The 18,970-nt window shown below is 43.0% G+C and overlaps 1 protein-coding gene across 1 annotated transcript in view; it reads right to left on the bottom strand.

The window, feature by feature from the left end:
- The window catches only part of LOC102426775 (cat eye syndrome critical region protein 2), a 59,014-nt gene that overhangs the window by 18,337 nt on the left and 21,707 nt on the right, over nucleotides 1–18,970 (bottom strand). The window contains exon 7 of the mRNA XM_014452929.2: nucleotides 18,375–18,528. Within this exon, the coding sequence (XP_014308415.1) occupies nucleotides 18,375–18,528 (154 nt within the window). The remainder of the gene's footprint in view (nucleotides 1–18,374; nucleotides 18,529–18,970) is intronic.

Raw genomic sequence — 18,970 nt, 5'->3', positions numbered from 1 at the left:
CAAGAAAAACCTCAACCATTTATATCTGATTAATTTCTCTGCCTCATTTCCTTGATTCTTTCATTTTAGAACTTACATGAGACACATATTGGATCTTTCATGCTATATACCACCTGAATCTGTTATTTCTGTCAGCCCCGAATCCATCATTTCTCCATTCTCTGCTGGCTTTATATATTTTGTGAGGAGGGGGGTATTAGAGGAAGAGTGGGAGGCAGGATGAGGGAGAAGGGATTTATGTCTTCTTGTTTGCTTGCTCTTGCTGTTCAACACCATGCCCGCAAAAGCATTATCTTTTTTTTAAAAAAAACATATTTTTATTGATTTCAGAGAGGAAGGGAGAGGGAGAGATATAGAAACATCAGTGATGAGAGAGAATCATTGATTGGCTGCCTCCTTCATGCTCCACATTGGGGATAGAGCCCGTAACCCGGGCATGTGCCCTTGACTGGAATCGAACCCGGGACCTTTCAGTCCACAGGCCGACGCTCTATTCACTTAGCCAAACCAGCTAGGGCAGCATTATCTTTTTTAAAAAAATACCTTTTTATTGATTCTAGAGAGGAAGGAAGAGGGAGAAACATTGATCAGCTGCCTCCTGCAGGCCCCTTACTGGGGATTGAGCCCGTAACCTGGACATGTGCCCTGACCCAAAATTGAACTGGCAACCTCTCAGTGGGATGACACTCAACTGAGCGACACCAGCCAGGGCCAATAGCAGTATCTTTATTTAGGGAGATTCAATTGGCCCTGATAACCAGGTTCTTTGGTTAGTCCCAGAATCAGCTTGCTGCCTGCTTTCAGAGGTACCAGCAGCACCCATCTTCTGATGTCTGAGGGCCAACTTTGCAGAACCCTCCTCAACATCTAGGTTCTCATAATCTCAACCTCTTCCCTTTATTTTCATTGCTTTAGGGGTGCCAACTCAGAACTCTCTTTTAACATTTTTATTCTATAACTAGAGGCCTGGTACATGAAATTCATGCACGGGGGTGGGTGTGAGGTCCCCTCAGCCCAGCCTGCACCCTCTCCAATGCGGGACCGCTGGCTCCTAACCGCTCACCTGCCTGCCTGCCTGATCACCCCTAACCGCCTCTGCCTGCCAGGCTGATCAGCTGTAACTGCCCCCCCTGCCTGCCTGATTGTCCCCAACTGACCCCCGCACTGCTGGTCCAGTCACCACCCCCGCCGCACCCCCCGCCCCGGTGCCAGCCTGGTTGCCTCACGCAGCCTGCTGTTCGGTCATTGCGTGATGGCATCCCACCCAATTTGCATATTCCTATTAGTATAGATTCTATTTAAACAAAGACTCATATATAGTTTTCATGACTGAACACTAAGTGTTGGAGTTCATCTAATTCCCTGGATACATATTCTAGCTTGCTGATTCTTCTTCTTTTTAAAAATAATTTAAATTCTTTATTGTTTAAAGTATTACATATCTCCTTTCCCCCCACTGACCTCTCCTCAGCTGTTCCCATCCCCCAGTCTGCTGATTCTTATTGATGTGTACCTAAACTGTTTAACCTAGTTATTGAGTTATTATTCCAATAATCATATTTTACATTTGTAAGAGTTCTATTTGTTTCCTTTGAATCTGCCTATATTTTCATCAAGATTATTTCCCCCTTATCTTTACAATCCCTTCTTATATTTGATAATGCTAAATATATTCTTTTTGTCTATCACATGTACCAACTATTGTTCACAGTGGTGTTTCCTCATGTGCTTTCGAAATCTAATTTTCTATTCATCTTTTGCAGGGATTTTAGGTGTGGTTATTCTTCCTGGAGAGAAATAGAGGTTCTCTAAACTGATCACTCGACACCCACAATTCAACCTAATAGTATGCCCACTAACTTACTGCTGTTCTTTATTTCCCCTAAAAATAGTTCCTGAGAAATTTCTTTCGTTAGGTAAGATTTCTAATATTGTATAAATTCCCTTTTTTTAAAAAAAAATATTTTATTGATTTTTAACAGAGAGGAAGGGAGAGGGATAGTTAGAAACATCGATCAGCTGCCTCCTGCACACCCCCTACTGGGGATGTGCCCGCAACCAAGGTACATGCCCTTGACCAGAATCGAACCTGGGACCCTTGAGTCCGCAGGCCAATGCTCTATCCACTGAGCCAAACCAGTTAGGGCTAAATTCCCTTTTTAAGAGCACATCTGAAATCTAAACTAAGGAAGGAAAATTTTAAGGAACTGATATATATATATATATATATATATATATATATATATATAATGTATTTGAGGCAAGATGAATTTTTAGATTACCTAGCAACCATATTGAGTAAATAAGAAAGTTTCAATAATGTCCACTCCATACTGACAGCATGAATATTCATTTTATAATCCAGTCTTGCAGTATCCTTTATTGGCCTTTCCCCTTTTTTAGCTTTTTAAAAAAAATTGGTAAAAACACAAAAAATGTATCTTTTAATAGTTCACAATGTTGTACAACAATTACCATTATCTATTTCCAGAACCTTTTCACCATCTCAAATAGAAAATCTGTAATTAGTTGACAGTAACTACCTATTTCCTTTCACCTTGGTTTATTTCACATAATTTGTCTTCAAGAGTCATCCATGTTGCAGCATGTATCAGAATTTCCAAATTTCCTTTTTTGGGGGTTAGAGGGTTTAATCCTCACCCAAGGATATTTTTTTCCATTGACTTTTCTTTTTTAAATTCTTTATTGTTCAAAGTATTACATGTTTCCTCCCCACCCCCCCAACCTCTCCCCGGTCACCCTCACACCCCAGCACATGCCCTCACACCCCTAGTGTCTATGTCCATTGGTTGTGCTTATATACTTGCATATAAGTCCTTTAGTTGATCTCTTACCCCCTACCCCACCCTCCCCTGCCTTCCCTCTGAAGTTTCACAGTCTGTTGGATGCATCTATGTCTCTGGCTCTATTATTGTTCATCAGTTTATGTTGTTCATTAAATTCCACAAATGAGTAAGATCATGTGATATTTATCTTTCTCCGACTGGCTTATTTCGCTTAGCATAATGTTCTCCAGGCCCATCCATGCTGTTGCAAATGGTAAGAGTTCTTTCTTTTTTATAGCAGCATAGTATTCCATTGTGTAGATTTATTTCCATTGTGCATGTTTTCATGTCTCTTGGCCTTCTGTATGCCCACTTTTTTTGTTTTGTTTTATTTTTTTTTCTTATCTTATTGTATGCCCACTTTTGAAAAGTGTCTATTTAAGTCCTTTACCCATTTTTTTATTAGATTATCTTCCTTTTGTTAAGTTGTATGAGTTCCCTGTAAGTTTTGGAGATTAGGCCCTTATCGGATATAACATTGGCAAATATGTTCTAGCATGCAGTGGGCTTTCTTGTTGTTTCGTTGATGGTTTCTTTTGCTGTGCAGAGCTTTTTATTTTGATGTAGTCCCATTTATTATCTCCTTAGTTTCCATAGCCATCAGACAAAAAGAAATAAAAGGCATCCAAATTGGAAAAGAAGTAAAACTGTCACTATTGGCAGATGACATGATATTGTACATAGAAAACCCTAAAGACTCCATAAAAAAACTACTAGATGCCCTCCCTGGTTTGGCTTACTGGATGGAGCGTCAGCCCGCAGACTAAAGGGTCCCAGGTTCGACTCTGGCCAAAGGCACATGCCAGGGGTTGCGGGCTCGATTCCCCAGTGGGGGGCTTGCAGGAGGCAGCCAGTCAATGATTCTCTCTCAGCATTGATGTTTCTATCTCTCTATCCCTTCCTCTCTCAAATCAATAAAAATATATTTAAAAAACAACAACAAAAAAACTACTAGATTTAATAAATAAATTCGGCAATGTAGCAGGATATAAAATTAACACCCGGACATCTACGGCTCTTTATATACCAATTAGAGGCCAGGTGCACGAATTTGTGCACCAGTGGGGTCCCTCGGCCTGGCCTTCAGGATTAGGCTGAAAGCGGCTCTCCAACATCTCCTGAGGGGTCCCGGATTGGGAGAGCGCACAGGCCAGGTCGAAGGACCCCACTGGTGCATGATCGGGACTGGGGAGGGATGCGGGTGGTTGACCAGCCAGGGAGGGACCACAGGAGAGCTCCAGGGCATGTCCGGCACATCTCGCTCAGGCCTGATCAGGTGGACCCCAGCAGCAAGCTAACCTACTGGTTGAAGAGTCTGCCCCCTGGTGGTCAGTGCACATCATAAAGAGCGGTTGAGCGGCCTTAGCATTTCATTAACATACTAGAGGCCCAGTGCACAAAATTCGTGCACGGAGGGGAGGGGTTCCCTCAGCCCAGCCTGCACCCACTCCAATCAAGGACCCTTCGGGGGATGTCCGACCGGTGGTAGAACACCCCTCTCACAATCTGGGACCGCTGGCTCCTAACCACTCACCTGCCTGCCTGCCTGATTGCTCCTAACCCCTCTGCCTGCCTGATCGCCCCTAACTGCCTTCCCCTGCCGGTCTGATCTCACCCCCAACTGCCCTCTCCTGCCAGCCTGACCTCGCCGCTAACTGCTCTCCCCTGCTGGCCTGATCGCCCCTAACTGCCTTTGCCTGCCTGATCTCACCCTCAACTGCCCTCCCCTGAAGGCCTGATCTCGCCCCCAACTGCCTTCCTCTGCCGGACAATTTGGTTCTGATTGGTCAGTTTCTATGCCAGTCAATGTCAAAAGCTCTGCCTCCTAGGCAGCCATTGGCTCCTCACAGTTGACCCAGATTTGGTTCTGATTGGTCAGTTTCTATGCCAGTGAGTGTCTCTGGGCCTATCAACGGGGCCTGATCAGAAAGGCGGGGCTGATCAGCAGCCCCGGTGGAGGCCTGGAGAGAAATGGAGGCATGGCTGTTGGCCAGGTGGGGAGAGAAAGAGAGGCAAGTTCTGATCAACAGTGCCACAGAAGCTATGGATCAGACCCTGCCTCTCTCCGGGCCTGATCCACAGCCCCCTAAGCAGTCAGTGCTGGGTCGGGGTGCCCACAGCGGCCGCAGTCAGTGCTGGGGTGCACTGACTTCTGGTCTGGTTGAGCCTTCAGTCGTAATGACCCTGGCTCTTTATTAGATTATGCTTTGATTGGTTGAACCAACAACCAGATGACCAGACACTTAGCATATTAGGCTTTTATTATATAGGAGGATAATGAACTCAGAGAAAGAGAAACAACAAAAACAATCCCATTTATCATTGCACCAATAAAATTAAGATACCTAGGAATAAACTTAACTAAGGAGGTAAAAGACCTGTACTCAGAAAGCTACAGCATATTTCACAGACCTAGAACAAACTCACCAAAAATTTATACGGAATAAAACAAGACCCTGAATAGCCCTAGCTGGTTTGGCTCAGTGGATAGAGTGTTGGACTGCAGACTGAAGGGTCCCAGGTTCAATTCCGGTCAAGGGCACATGCCCGGGTTGCGGGCTCAATCCCCAGTTGGGAGTGTGCAGGAGACAGCCAATCAATGATTCTCTCTCATCATTGATATTTCTCTCTCTCTCTCCCTCTCCCTTCCTCTCTGAAATCAATACAATTAAAAAAAAAAAAGACCCTGAGTAGCCGTAGCAATCTTGAGAGAAAGAAGAACAATGTTGGAGGAATCACAAAATCAAGCTACATTACAAAGCCACTGTTCTCAAAACTGCCTGGTACTGGCACAAGAACAGACATACAGATCAATGCAACAGAACAGAGAACCCAGAAATTGATTCAAGCCATTTTGCTCAGTTAATATTTGACAAAGGAGGCAAGAGCATACAATGGACTCAAGACAGTCTCTTCAGTAAATGGTGTTGGGAAAATTGGACAGATACATGTAAAATAATGAAACTAGACCGCCAACTTACACTATACACAAAAATAAACTCAAAATGGATAAAGGTCTTAAACGTAAGACAGGAAACCATAAAAATCTTAGAAGAATCCACAGACAGCAAAATATCAGACATGTTATAGCAATATCTTTACTGATAAAGCTCCTAGGGCAGTGATGGCGAACCTATGACACGCGTACTCATTTTTTTGGTTGATTTTTCTTTGTTAAATAGCATTTAAATATATAAAATAAATATCAAAAATATAAATCTTTGTTTTACTATGGTTGCAAATATCAAAAAAATTCTATATGTGACACGGCACCAGAGTTAAGTTAGGGTTTTTCAAAATCCTGACACGTCGAGCTCAAAAGGCTCGCCATCACTGTCCTAGGGCAATGGAAACTAAGGAGAAAATTTCCATTGCCTTTTAAAGAAAGTAGAAGGGAGGGGGGAGGAGAGAAATATTGATGTGAGACACATTAATTGGTTTCTTTCTTCACATGTCCTCATGGGGCCGGGGAATGAACCTGAAACCCAGGTAAGTGCCTTTGACCAGGAATTGCACACACAACCCATAGGTTCAGAGGGCTGTCACTCTAACCACTGAGAAACACCGGCCAAGGCTGAATTTCCATTCTTTATAAGGCTAAATAACAATCCATTTTAAGTATAAACCACATTTTGTGAGGTGAACACAATAACCACTACACTTAAGGTGATTATGCCACATTTTGTTTATCCATTCATCCATTGATGGACATTTGGATTGCTTCTTTCTTTTTTCTTTTCTTTTTTTTTTTAACAATATATTTTATTGATTTTTTACAGAGAGGAAGGGAGAGGGATAGAGAGTTAGAAACATTGATGGGCGAGAAACATCGATCAGCGGCCTCTTGCACACCTCCTACTGGGGATGTGCCCGCAACCAAGGTACATGCCCTTGGCCGGAATCAAACCTGGGACCTTTCAGTCCGCAGGCCGACGCTCTATCCACTGAGCCAAACCAGTTAGGGCTGGGTTGCTTCTTTCTACCTTAATCCACTTCCCTCCTTTCAGATTTACTTAAACAAATGAAAGCTTTGAGCCCTCCCCTTTGAAATATGTGCTTATGTGTCGCATCACATCAGTTTTGCCAGCAATTTCAGGAGAGCCCTATACTAGTAACTGACTTATAACACTGCGCGAAAGCATACAACACAACCAAACTAGTTGGTAAGTTGTTTGTTCCCTTTATAAACAGAACTTAAACATAAATGTGAAATATGTTCTGACTCATCCTATCAGTAAATAATCTACTATTTCCCTTTTTAAAAACTTAGCTGCCAAGAAACCAGAAAAAGTTTATTGTAACTATCTTATACAGTGGGGCCTTGACTTACGAGTGTCCCAACTAATGAGTTTTTTGAGATACCAGCTGTCTCTCGGCCGATTTTTTGCATTGAGTTGACAGGGTAATTTGAGTTAACGAGCTCCTTAACAAGCTCGGTCTTGGAACGAATTAAACTCGTAAGTCAAGGCCCCACTGTACCTTGTAAAATGCTCTCCACATTTCCTCCATAACTATCATATATGAGTTTGCTGTGTGCTAGGGATTTTTTCAGTTAATCCTTCTTACAAGGTCTGCACAGCCCCACATGATATGACCCATACTTACCTACATGAACACATTTCCTGCCAATCTTCTCTTTTCCCTCTCCCTACAATGCTCTTCCCTATCAGATATTCATATAGCACCTATACTCATTTCCTTATATTTTTTTTTAGTAGTACAGATGTTTATGTTTTTTTCTTCCCCATTGTTCCCCCTACACCCCATATCTGCCCCTCCCAGGCCATCAACATTCCATTGTCTGTGTCCATGGGCTATGCATATCCTATATTATAAAAAGCTAATATGCAAATCGACCAAACAGTAGAATGACCGGTCACTATGACACGCACTGAGCATCAGGGGACAGATGCTAAATGCAGGAGCTGCCCCCTGGTGGTCAGTGAGCTCCCACAGGGGGAGCGCTGCTCAGCCAGAAGTCCTAAGCTGGGCTCATGGCTGGCGAGCACAGTGGTGGTGGCGGGAGCAGCGCTAAGGATGTCCGACTGCCGGCTTAGGCCCGCTCCCCATGGGCTCCCAGACTGTGAGAGGGCGGGCACAGGCCGGGCTGAGGTGCACCCCCCAGAGTGCACTAGTGCATGTAAGTTCCCCTTGCAGGCCCTCACCCCGCCTTCCCTCTGAAATTCATCAGCCTGTTTCATGCTTCTATGTTGTTGGTTCTATTTTATTCACCAGTTTATTTTGCTCATTAGATTCCACATGGATGAGTGAGATCATGTGATACTTATCTTTCTCTGACTGGCTTATTTTGCTTAGAATAATACTCTTCAGGTCCATCCATGCTGTTGCAAATGGTAAGAGTTCTTTCTTTTTTACAGCTGTGTAGTATTCCATTATGTAAATGCACCCGTTATTTTTTAAAAATTTATTTATTGTTGCGACTATTATTACATATGTCCCCATTTTTCCACACTTCCCCCCTCCAACCACCCCCCCACCCCAGGCCCTCACTGCCCCACTGTCTGTGTCCATAGGCCATGCATATATGTATACAATATCCTTGGTTGATTACCTCTCATGCACCCACCCTCCCCTGCCTTCCCTCTGAGATTCCTCAGTCTTTTTCATATTTCCATGTCTCTGGATCCACTCCGTTCATCAGTTTATTTTATTACTTAGACTAGAGGCTTGGTGCACAAAATTCGTGCACTGGGGGGGGGGGGGGGGCAGGGTGCAGGGAGTGGGCCCCTCAGCCCGGCCTGTGCCCCCTCACAGTTTGGGAGCCCTGGGATCGATCGCCCCAAAGAGATAGGCCCTGCCCACCCAGCTGGGGCTCCTTGATGGATCGCCCCGCAGAGGATGGCCCCACACACCCGCTGGAGGAACAACGAAGGGGAGAATGGGCCTCCCACTTTGAGGCAATTGATCGCCCCAAAGAGGTAGGCCCCGCCCACCCGGTTGGGACTCCACGATGGAAGGCCTCTGCAGAGGGAGGCCCCGCCCACACACCACAGCCCTCCGGTCGTGGGCTAGGGCCTCCCCTCTTTGGGGGCTAATGGCTGGGTCCCGACCAACTGTATTGCACCTGCCTTGGCTGGCCTGGTGCCAGTGGGTGTCATAGTGTGGTTGTCCAGAAGGTTGTCCTGCTGTTCGGGCGATTTGCATATTACGCTTTTATTATTATAGATTCCACATATGAGTGTGATCATGTGATACTTGTCTTTCTCTGACTGACTTAATTCACTTAGCATGATCCCTCTATGTCAGCGGTTCTCAACCTGTGGGTCACGACCCCTTTGGGGGTCGAATGACCCTTTCACAGGGGTCGCCTAAGACCATCGGAAAACACATATATAATTACATATTGTTTTTGTGATTAATCACTATGCTTTAATTATGTTCAATTTGTAACAATGAAAATACATCTTGCATATCAGATATTTACATTACGATTCATAACAGTAGCAAAATTACAGTTATGAAGTAGCAACAAAAATACTTTTATGGTTGCGGGTCACCACAACATGAGGAACTGTATTAGAGGGTCGCGGCATTAGGAAGGTTGAGAACCACTGCTCTATGCTCTCAAAGGGTAAGAGATTCTTTTTTACTGCTGCAAAGTATTTCATGATATAAATGTACCACAGTTTTTTATCCACTCATCTACTGATGGGCACGTGGGCTATTTCCATATATTAGCTATTACAAATTGTGTTGCTATAAACAAAGGGGGGCATACATTCTGATTTGGATTTCAGGTTTCTTAGGATATACTCCTAGAAGTGGGATCACTGGGTCAAATGGAAGTTCCATATTTAATTTTTTGAGGAAACTCCATACTGTTTTTCATAATGGCTGCACCAGTCTGCATTCCCACTAGCAGTGTACTAGGGTTCTCTTTTCTTCACATTGTTGCCAGGACTTGTCATTTGTTGATGGTAGCCATTCTGACATGTGTGAAGTGATACCTCATTGTCATTTTAATTTGCATCTCAATAGTGATCAATGACTTTGAGCATTATTTCATGTGTCTCTTGGCCATGTGTCTTTGAAGAAGTGTCTATTTAGGTCCTTTGCCCATTTTTTGATTGGATTGTTTGTCTTTCTTTTGTTAAGTTTTATGAGTTCCTTATATATTTTGGATATTAACCCTTTATCAGATGTGTCACTGTCAAATATGTTCTCCCATACAGTGGGCTACCTTTTCATTTTGTTGATGGTTTCTTTTGCTGTGCAGAAGCCTTTTATTTCGATATAGTCCCATTTGTTTATTTTCTCATTACTTTCCTTTGCCTTTGGAGATGTATCTGTAAACATATTGCTACATGAAATCTCTGAGATTTTGCTGCCTACGGTTTCTTTTAGGATTTTTATGGTTTCCCGACTTACATTTAAGTCTTTTATCCATTTTTAGTTTATTCTTGTGTATGGTGTATGTTGGTGGTCTAATTTCATTTTTTTTTGCATGTACCTGTCCAATATTCCCAGCACCATTTATTGAAGAGACTATCTTGAGTCCATTGTATGCTTTTGTCTCCCTTGGCAAATATTAATTGAACGTAATGGCTTGGGTCAATTTCTGGGTTCTCTGTTCTGCCTGTTCTTATGCCAGTACCAGGCTGTTTTGATTATGGTGGCTTTGTAGTATAACTTGATATTGTGATTCCTCCAACTTTATTCTTTCTCAAGATTACTGCATCTACTCGGGGTCTTTTTTGGTTCCATATTCACTTTTGGATTATTTATTTTAGATCTGTGAAATATACCATTGGTATTTTGATAGGGATTGCATTGAATCTATAGATTGCTTTGGGTAATATGAATATTTTAATGATGTTGATTCTAACAATCCACGAACATGGCATATTCTTCCAATTGTTTATATCGTCCTCTATCTCTTTTTTTCCACGTCCTGTAGTTTTCTAAGTACAGGTCTTTTACTTCCTTTGTTAAGTTTATTCCTAAATATCGTATTATTATTTTTTTGGTAATGGTTAATGGAAACTTTTTTGGTTAATCCTCACAGGATATTTTCTATTGATTTTTAGAGAGAGTGAAGAGAGAGAGACACACACACACATTGATTTACTGCCTTCGTGCATGCCCAGACCAGGGCCAGGGATCGGGCCTGCGACCAAGGTACATGCCCTCGATTGGAATCGAACCTGTGACCAACTTTAGTCCACAGTCTGACGCTCTTTCCATTGAGCCAAACACACTAAAGTGGTTTTGTTTTTTTAGTTTCTCTTTCTGAGAGTTCATTATTGGTGTATAAAAATGGCATAGATTTCTGGGTGTTAACTTTGTATCCTGTTATGCTGCCAAATTCATTAATTAAATCTAGTAGTTTTTTCATAGAGTGTTAGGGTTTTTTATGTACAATACCATGTTATTTATGACACTCATTTCATTATTAAATGGCACATTTTCAGAGAAGGCTCTCTTAACAATCTTTTTAAAATGCTACTTATGTTACTCCTTATATCACTAAACCAGTTTTATTTTTCTTGAGATTACTCACCACTTTCTATGGTTTTTCAATATTTGTTTACTGTTTACCCACCATTATAACGTAAACTCCATGAAAGAAGTATCTTATTTTATTTAAAACTATATTTCCACAACAGTGCCTGGCAGAGAATGGGTGCTCAAAAAATATTTGTTGATTTAAAGAACAATCTATAACAGATATTATTAATCTTGCAAGTATAGAAACTAAGCCACAAAAACAAATTTTGGACCTGTCTGTATAAAGTAAAATCCAAACTGACCGGGGAGAACCAAGGTGGCGGCATAAGGTATATACCTGTACGTGCCGCCCCCCACAACCACGTTAAAACTACAACTAAAAGACAAAACGGCTATCATCCAGAACCATGGGAAAGCTGGCTGAGTGGAAGTTCTACAATTAGAAGGAAAGAAAAAAGCGCATTGAGACAGGGTAGGAGGTGTGGAGGCGCCAAGAGCAGAGGTACAGAGTCATGTGAAATGGCTGCAACTGGGTGCGCCGTTTTTTTCAAGTGGAAGGGAGATACAAATTCCCGACTGCACTGAACTCGTTTCCAGCGAGACTCTGGGGACCTAGACTCCTACGGGGAGAAACTGGACTGTCTGGCAGTGGGTCGGAAAGCGAGGGTGGCTTTCTCGCTGAGCTGCTCGCAGGGATTGTTGTTACTGTGGGGGCGCGAGACCTGGAGACACGTAGACAGCTGACAGACAGCCATCGCTCTTTGCTCCGCCCTGGTGATTCTTTGAGATCTCGCCCCACCCAAGCTGTGCACAGCGGTGCAAATGAATCGCCTGTCCTTTAGCAGTCTAACCTAACAAACTGCAGCTGGGTCAGAGAGCTCCAAAACTTCCAAACCCCAAACAAAGAGAAGAAATCTGCAGATCTTGTTGTAGTTCCTGCTGGGTGGACTCACGCAGTAGCTGACTTTGCACCTCCTTGGAGATCCAGGAGCCAGTGTACCCAGTGGTCAGATAAAAGATTTCAACTCCTCACATCCGTAAGTGACACACCCAAGAGGCAGACTCAGTGAGCACCAAAGCCCCACTGAAGCAAGTCCTGCCCCATAAGGGTGTCTCCAGCACAGCAGTTTTTCCACTATAGACACTGTGGGTCCTTGCAGTCAACTGGCCTGGAGGTCATTTCCTCCCAGAGATACCAACAGCAATCAAGGCTTAACTACAACAAGACTGTGCACCCAGCACACAAAGGGGTGCACCAAGAGTGTCCACCTCAGGTGATTGGGGAAGCTGAGCCACTGGGCCCAATAGGACACCTACCACACAAAGCCACTCTATCAACACAGGGAAGCAGCCAAAATGCAGAGACAAAGAAACATGTCACAAATGAAAGAAATAGAGGAAAGCAAACTACTGGATATAGAGTTCAAAATCACAGTTATAAGGTTACTCAAGAATCTTCTACAAACCTCTGAGAAACTTAGTGAGACCTCCGAGGAACATAGTGAGACCTTCAAGGATCTTAATGAGAATGCCAAAAAAATGGAAAAGGACCAGTCAGAAATTAAGCATACACTGACTGAAATACAGAATAATATACAGAGATCCAACAGCAGACTAGAGGATATCAAGAATCAAGTCAAAGATTTTAAATACAAGGAAGCAAAAAACACCCATCCTGAAAAGAAAAAAGAATCCAAAAATATGAAGATAGTGTAAGGAGCCTCTGGGACAACTTCAAACGTACCAACATCCGAATTATGGGGGTGCCAGAAGAAGAGAGAGAGCAAGAAATTGAAAGCCTATTTGAAGAAATAATGACAGAAAACTACCCCTACCTGATGAAAGAAATAGACTTACAAGTCCAGGAAGCAAAGAGAACCCCAAATAAGAGGAATCCAAAGAGGACCACACCAAGAGACATCATAATTAAAATGCAAAGGGCAAAAGACAAAGAGAGAATCTTTTTGTTTTTTAAAATATATTCTATTGATTTTCTACAGAGAGGAAGGGAGAGGGATAGAGAGCCAGAAACATCAATGAAAGAGAATCACTGATTAGCTGCCTTCCGCACCCCCCCCCCCCCAATGGGGATGTGCCCGCAACCAAGGCACATGCCCCCGACCGGAATCGAACCCGGGACTCCTCAGTCCCCAGGCCAACGCTCCATCCAGTGAGCCAAACCGGCCAGGGCCAAAGAGAGAATCTTAAAAGCAGCAAAAGAAAACAGTTAGTTACCTACAAGGGAGTACCCATACGACTGTCAGCTGATTTCTCAACAGAAACCATGCAGGCCAGAAGGGAGTTGCAAGAAATATTCAAAGTGATGAATAGCAAGAACCTACAACCAAGATTACTCTACCCAGCAAAGCTATCATGTAGAATTGAAGGTCGGATAAAGAGCTTCACAGACAAGAAAATGCTAAAGGAGTTCATCACCACCAAACCAGGATTATATGAAATGCTGAAGGGTATTTTTTAAGAAGAGGAAGAAGAAGAAAAAGGTAAAGATAAAAATTATGAACAACAAAGGGACAACAAATACATATCTATCAACAAGTGAATCTAAAAATTAAGTCAATTAAAAAAAATCTGATGAACAGAATAAACCGGTGGATATAATAGAAGCAGGGGCATAAAAAAAAAATAGAAGCAGTGGACTGACAATTCTCAGGGGGAAGGGAGTGTGAGGGGTGCGGGTAGAGATTGGACAAAAATCTTACACCTATGGATGATGACAGTGGGGGGGGGGGTAAGGGTAGGGGTGGGGTGGGAACCAGGTGGAGGGGAGCTTTGGGGGGAAAAAAGAGGAACATCTGTAATAATCTGAATAAATATCTATTTAAAAAAAAATCCAAACTGACAATAGTGTACCCAATAATAACCCCACTGAAAAATATATAGAAATAAAAGCCACAGTTACCATCTAGAGCAGCGGTTCTCAACCTGTGGGTCGAGACCCCTTTGGGGGTCAAATGACCCTTTTACAGGGGTTGCCTAAAACCACTGGAAAACACATATATAATTACATATTGTTTTGACTGAGAAACCAAGATGGCGGCATAGGTAAACACCAGAAATTGCTGCCTCGCACAACAACTTCAAAAATACAACCAAAAGACAAAACCGACATCGTCCAGAACCACAGGAAGGCTGGCTGAGTGGAAATTCTACAACTAAAAGGAAAGAGAAAAGCACACTGAGACTCAGAGGAGGTGCGGTGTGGAAGTGCAGAGGTACGGAGGCACACGCGGAAAGGGCTGGCAGCTGAGGTACGGAGGCACACGCGGAAAGGGCTGGCAGCTGAGGACGCGGTTGTCTTTTTCAATTGGAAGGGAGTCTCAAGCTCCGGAGTGCTCTGAACTCCAGTTCTGGGTGAGTCTCTGGGGACCCAGACTCATACAGGAGAAACTGGACTGTCTGGCATTGGTCGGAACTCGAGGGCGGCTTTCTCTCAGAGGTACTTGCAGTGATTACCGGGACACTGAGACTCGGGGCCTCTTAGGGTAGGACTGAGGAGCTGCCATGGCGGCTTGCTCCGCCCTGTTGATCCCCAGAGACTCCGCCCCACCCAAGCTGTGTGCAGAGGCTTTTGCATATGAAGGGCCTGTCCCTTTGCAATCTGAAAATTACCTAACAAACTGCAGCTGGGTCAGAAAAACTCAGAACTTCCAAAAGAAGGTCCAAGGCCCAAGCTTGCATTGCTTCACAGCTGGGCTCCTGCTGGGTAGCCTCAGGCAGAGGCTAAATTAGCACCTCTTTAGAGATCCAAGAGCCAGTGTACCCAGTGGTCAGAGTGGGACCATCCAGATTACAACTCCTCAGATCCATAAGGGACACATTCAGGGGGCAGACTCAGTGAGCACCAAAGCCCCACTGAAGCAAGTCTTGCCCCAGAAGGGTGTCTCCAGCACAGAAGTTCTCCCCCTGCAGACACAGCTGATTCTCACAGACAATTGGCCTGGAGGTCAATTCCTCCTAGTGATACCTACAACAATCAAGGCTTAACTACAACAAGACCGTGCACAAAACCCACAAAAGGGTGCACCAAGAGTGTCCACCTCAGGTAACTGGGGAGGCTGAGCCACTGGGCCCTATAGGACACCTAACACAGAAAGCCACTCTATCAACACAGGGAAGCATAAAAAAGGCGGAGACAAAGAAACAGGTCACAAATGACAGAAATGGAGGAAAGCAAACTACTGGATATAGAGTTCAAAACCACACTTTTAAGGTTTTTCAAGAATTTTCTAGAAACCGCCGATAAACTTAGTGAGACTCTCAAGAAATCTAGTGAGACCGCTGATAAATTTAGTGAGACCCTCAAGAAATCTAGTGAGACCCTCGAGGATATGAAAAAGGACCAACTAGAAATTAAGCATACACTGACTGAAATAAAGAATATTATACAGAGTTCCAACAGCAGACTAGAGGATCACAAGAATCAAGTCAAAGATTTGAAATACGAAAAAGCAAAAATCACCCAACCGGAAAAACAAAAAGAAAAAAGAATCCAAAAATATGAAGATAGTGTAAGGAGCCTCTGGGACAATTTCAAGCGTACCAACATCCGAATTATGGGGGTGCCAGAAGAAGAGAGAGAGCAAGATATTGAAAACCTATTTGAAGAAATAATGACAGAAAACTTCCCCTACCCTGTGAAACAAATAGACTTACAAGTCCAGGAAGCACAGAGAACCCCAGAAAAAAGGAATCCAAAGAGGACCACACCAAGACACATCATAATTAAAATGCCAAGAGCAAAAGACAAAGAGAGAATCTTAAAAGCAGCAATAGAAAAAAAGTCAGTTACCTACAAGGGAGTACCCATACGACTGTCAGCTGATTTCTCAACAGAAACTATGCAGGCCAGAAGGGAGTGCCAAGAAATATTCAAAGTGATGAATACCAAGAACCTACAACCAAGATTACTTTATCCAGCAAAGCTATCATTCAGAATTGAAGGTCAGATAAAGAGCTTCACAGATAAGAAAAAGCTAAAGGAGTTCATCACCACCAAACCAGGATTATATGAAATGCTGAAAGGTATCCTTTAAGAAGAGGAAGAAGAAGAAAAAGGTAAAGATACAAACTATGAACAACAAATACACATCAACAAGTGAATCTAAAAATCAAGTGAATAAATAATCTGATGAACAGAATAAACTGGTGAATATAATAGAATCAGGACATAGAAAGGGAGTGGACTGACTATTCTCAGGGGGGAAAGGGGTGTGGGGGGTGCGGGAAGAGACTGGACAAAAATCGTACACCTATGGATGAGGACATTGGGGTGGGGGGGGGATAAGGGCAGAGGTTGGGGTGGGAACCGGGTGGAGGGTAGCTATGGGGGGAAAAACAGGAACAACTGTAATAATCTGAACAATAAAGATTTAATTTAAAAAAAATTACATATTGTTTTTGTGATTAATCACTATGCTTTAATTATGTTCAATTTGTAACAATGAAAATACATCCTGCATATCAGATATTTACATTACGATTCATAACAGTAGCAAAATTACAGTTATGAAGTAGCAACGAAAATAATTTTATGGTTGGGGGTCACCACAACATGAGGAACTGTATTAACCCTTTTCGGTCCAACGTGGAGGCTGACTCGACAGACCAGGCGCTAGGAACAGGTCCAACGTCGAGGCTGAGGTCGACACCACAAACCGGTTCAACATTCAATCCCATCAATTAATTTGGACCAGACTGTTTGAATTCCAAAAATAAAATTGGACCGCAAAGGGTTAAAGGGTCGCGGCATTAGGAAGGTTGAGAACTACTTATCTAGAGGAATTTAAATCTAGCACTGGAAATAAAACATGCTAAATCTTATAAGTTGGATATACTACAGAGGCTAAGACAAAGGCTATATCTGCAGAATAAATGCACTAAGGATTTTAGAATGAAGAAATAATCAAGGCAGGAATTGGGTTAACATTTTAAGAAACAGAAGGCACTAAAGAGGAATGGGAGTAAACATGCACATCGGCCCAGCCAGTGTGCTTCAGTGGGTGAGTGTTGACCCATTAACCAGGAGGTCACAGTTCGGTTCCCTGGCAGGGCAAATGCCCAGGTTTTGTGCTTGATCCCTAGTGTGTGCGTGCAGGAGGCAGTTGGTCAATGATTCTCTCTCATCACTGATGTTTCTATCTCCCCCCACTTCCTTTCTGAAATCAATAAAAAGATATTTAAAAGAAAGCTTTAAAAATACATTTATTTAAAAGAAAATAAATATTGGTCAGTATTCAAACAAGCCAAATGATGTTATCACATGACACAAGAGGTTCAGCTTATAAATATAACTGCTACAGAACACATCTAAAGACAGTTGTTATCCGTTGCTATAATTTCATTACACTAAAACTATGACTCGAACCCAAGCTTGAGAAAACGCTTTGCCTTCATAATATTCTAGATGTGTATAGTTTCATATAGCTGAAAAAAAATCTCTAAGGCTTTTCTTGAGCACATTTCATTTGTGTTCAAAATAATTTCTGTGAAAATAGTTGTCATCAATACTTTAAGTTTTTCTCTATTCTATATAAGGGACTTAGCAGAAATGAGTTTTTTTTTTTTTTTTAAATATATTTTGTTGATTTTTTACAGAGAGGAAGGGAGAGAGATAGAGAGTTAGAAACATCGATGAGAGAGAGACATCGATCAGCTGCCTCCTGCACATCTCCTACTGGGGATGTGCCCGCAACCCAGATACATGCCCTTGACCGGAATCGAACCTGGGACCTTTCAGTCCGCAGGCCGACGCTCTATCCACTGAGCCAAACCGGTTTTGGCATGGACTTAGCAGAAATGAGAACAGGCAAGAGAATGAAAGGAAGACACACAATGAAAAAATACCAGTGTTTTAGCAGGAATGCAATGGCAATGAGATGGGATCTAGATGAATAAAGAAGACAGAATAGAATTTACAAGTTAGAAGTTGCCGGAAACAGCTTAGAAAAATGACAGAACCCAGTTTGATGTGGCTTTGTTTATAGGATTGCTATTACCATGACACATGTTCCTTCCAGACTACACAGAAAGCCCACATACCTTCCACTGCCTTGACCTTTTCCTCCAACTCTCTTTTCTTCTCTTCCTTTAGCATCTGCTCTTGCTCCTTCTTCTGCACTGCTATAAGAAGTTGACGTTCTTCTTCCTCCTCTTTGCGCTTCTGTTTTTCTATTCTGGTAATCATAGGAGTCTCCTGTGAGGAGCCAGTAAGTGTAGAGTCAATATACAACAATGTAAGATGTATTCTTCACTCTGAGTTAAGATTTGATTTTTATTGAATTCAATCTATTTAATCCTATCTAATAATAGACAAACAGGGTAATTGACCGTATCTTCGCTATGCTTCCCATTGGCTAATCAGCGAGATATGCAAATTAACCGCCAACAAAGATGATGGTTAATTTGCATATGTAGGCGGGAATCGTCAGAGCGAAGGAAGACTGAAGGCGGCTCCAGCTGGAGCAGGGAAGGCTTTGAAGGCGGCTCTGGCCGGAGCAGCAATCAAAGTGGGTCCGGCTGGAGCAGGGAAGGCTTTGAAGGTGGCTCTGGCCGGAGCGAAGGCCTGGGTCCCTGGTGCCGAAGGAAAACCGGTGCAGGCAGCCAGGGGAAGGGAAGGCCTATTGCACAAATCTTTT

Source organism: Myotis lucifugus, unplaced genomic scaffold (genome assembly GCF_000147115.1).
Source record: "Myotis lucifugus unplaced genomic scaffold, Myoluc2.0 scaffold_19, whole genome shotgun sequence".
Lineage (NCBI taxonomy): Eukaryota > Metazoa > Chordata > Mammalia > Chiroptera > Vespertilionidae > Myotis > Myotis lucifugus.
This window is presented reverse-complemented; position numbering and strand designations above follow the sequence as displayed.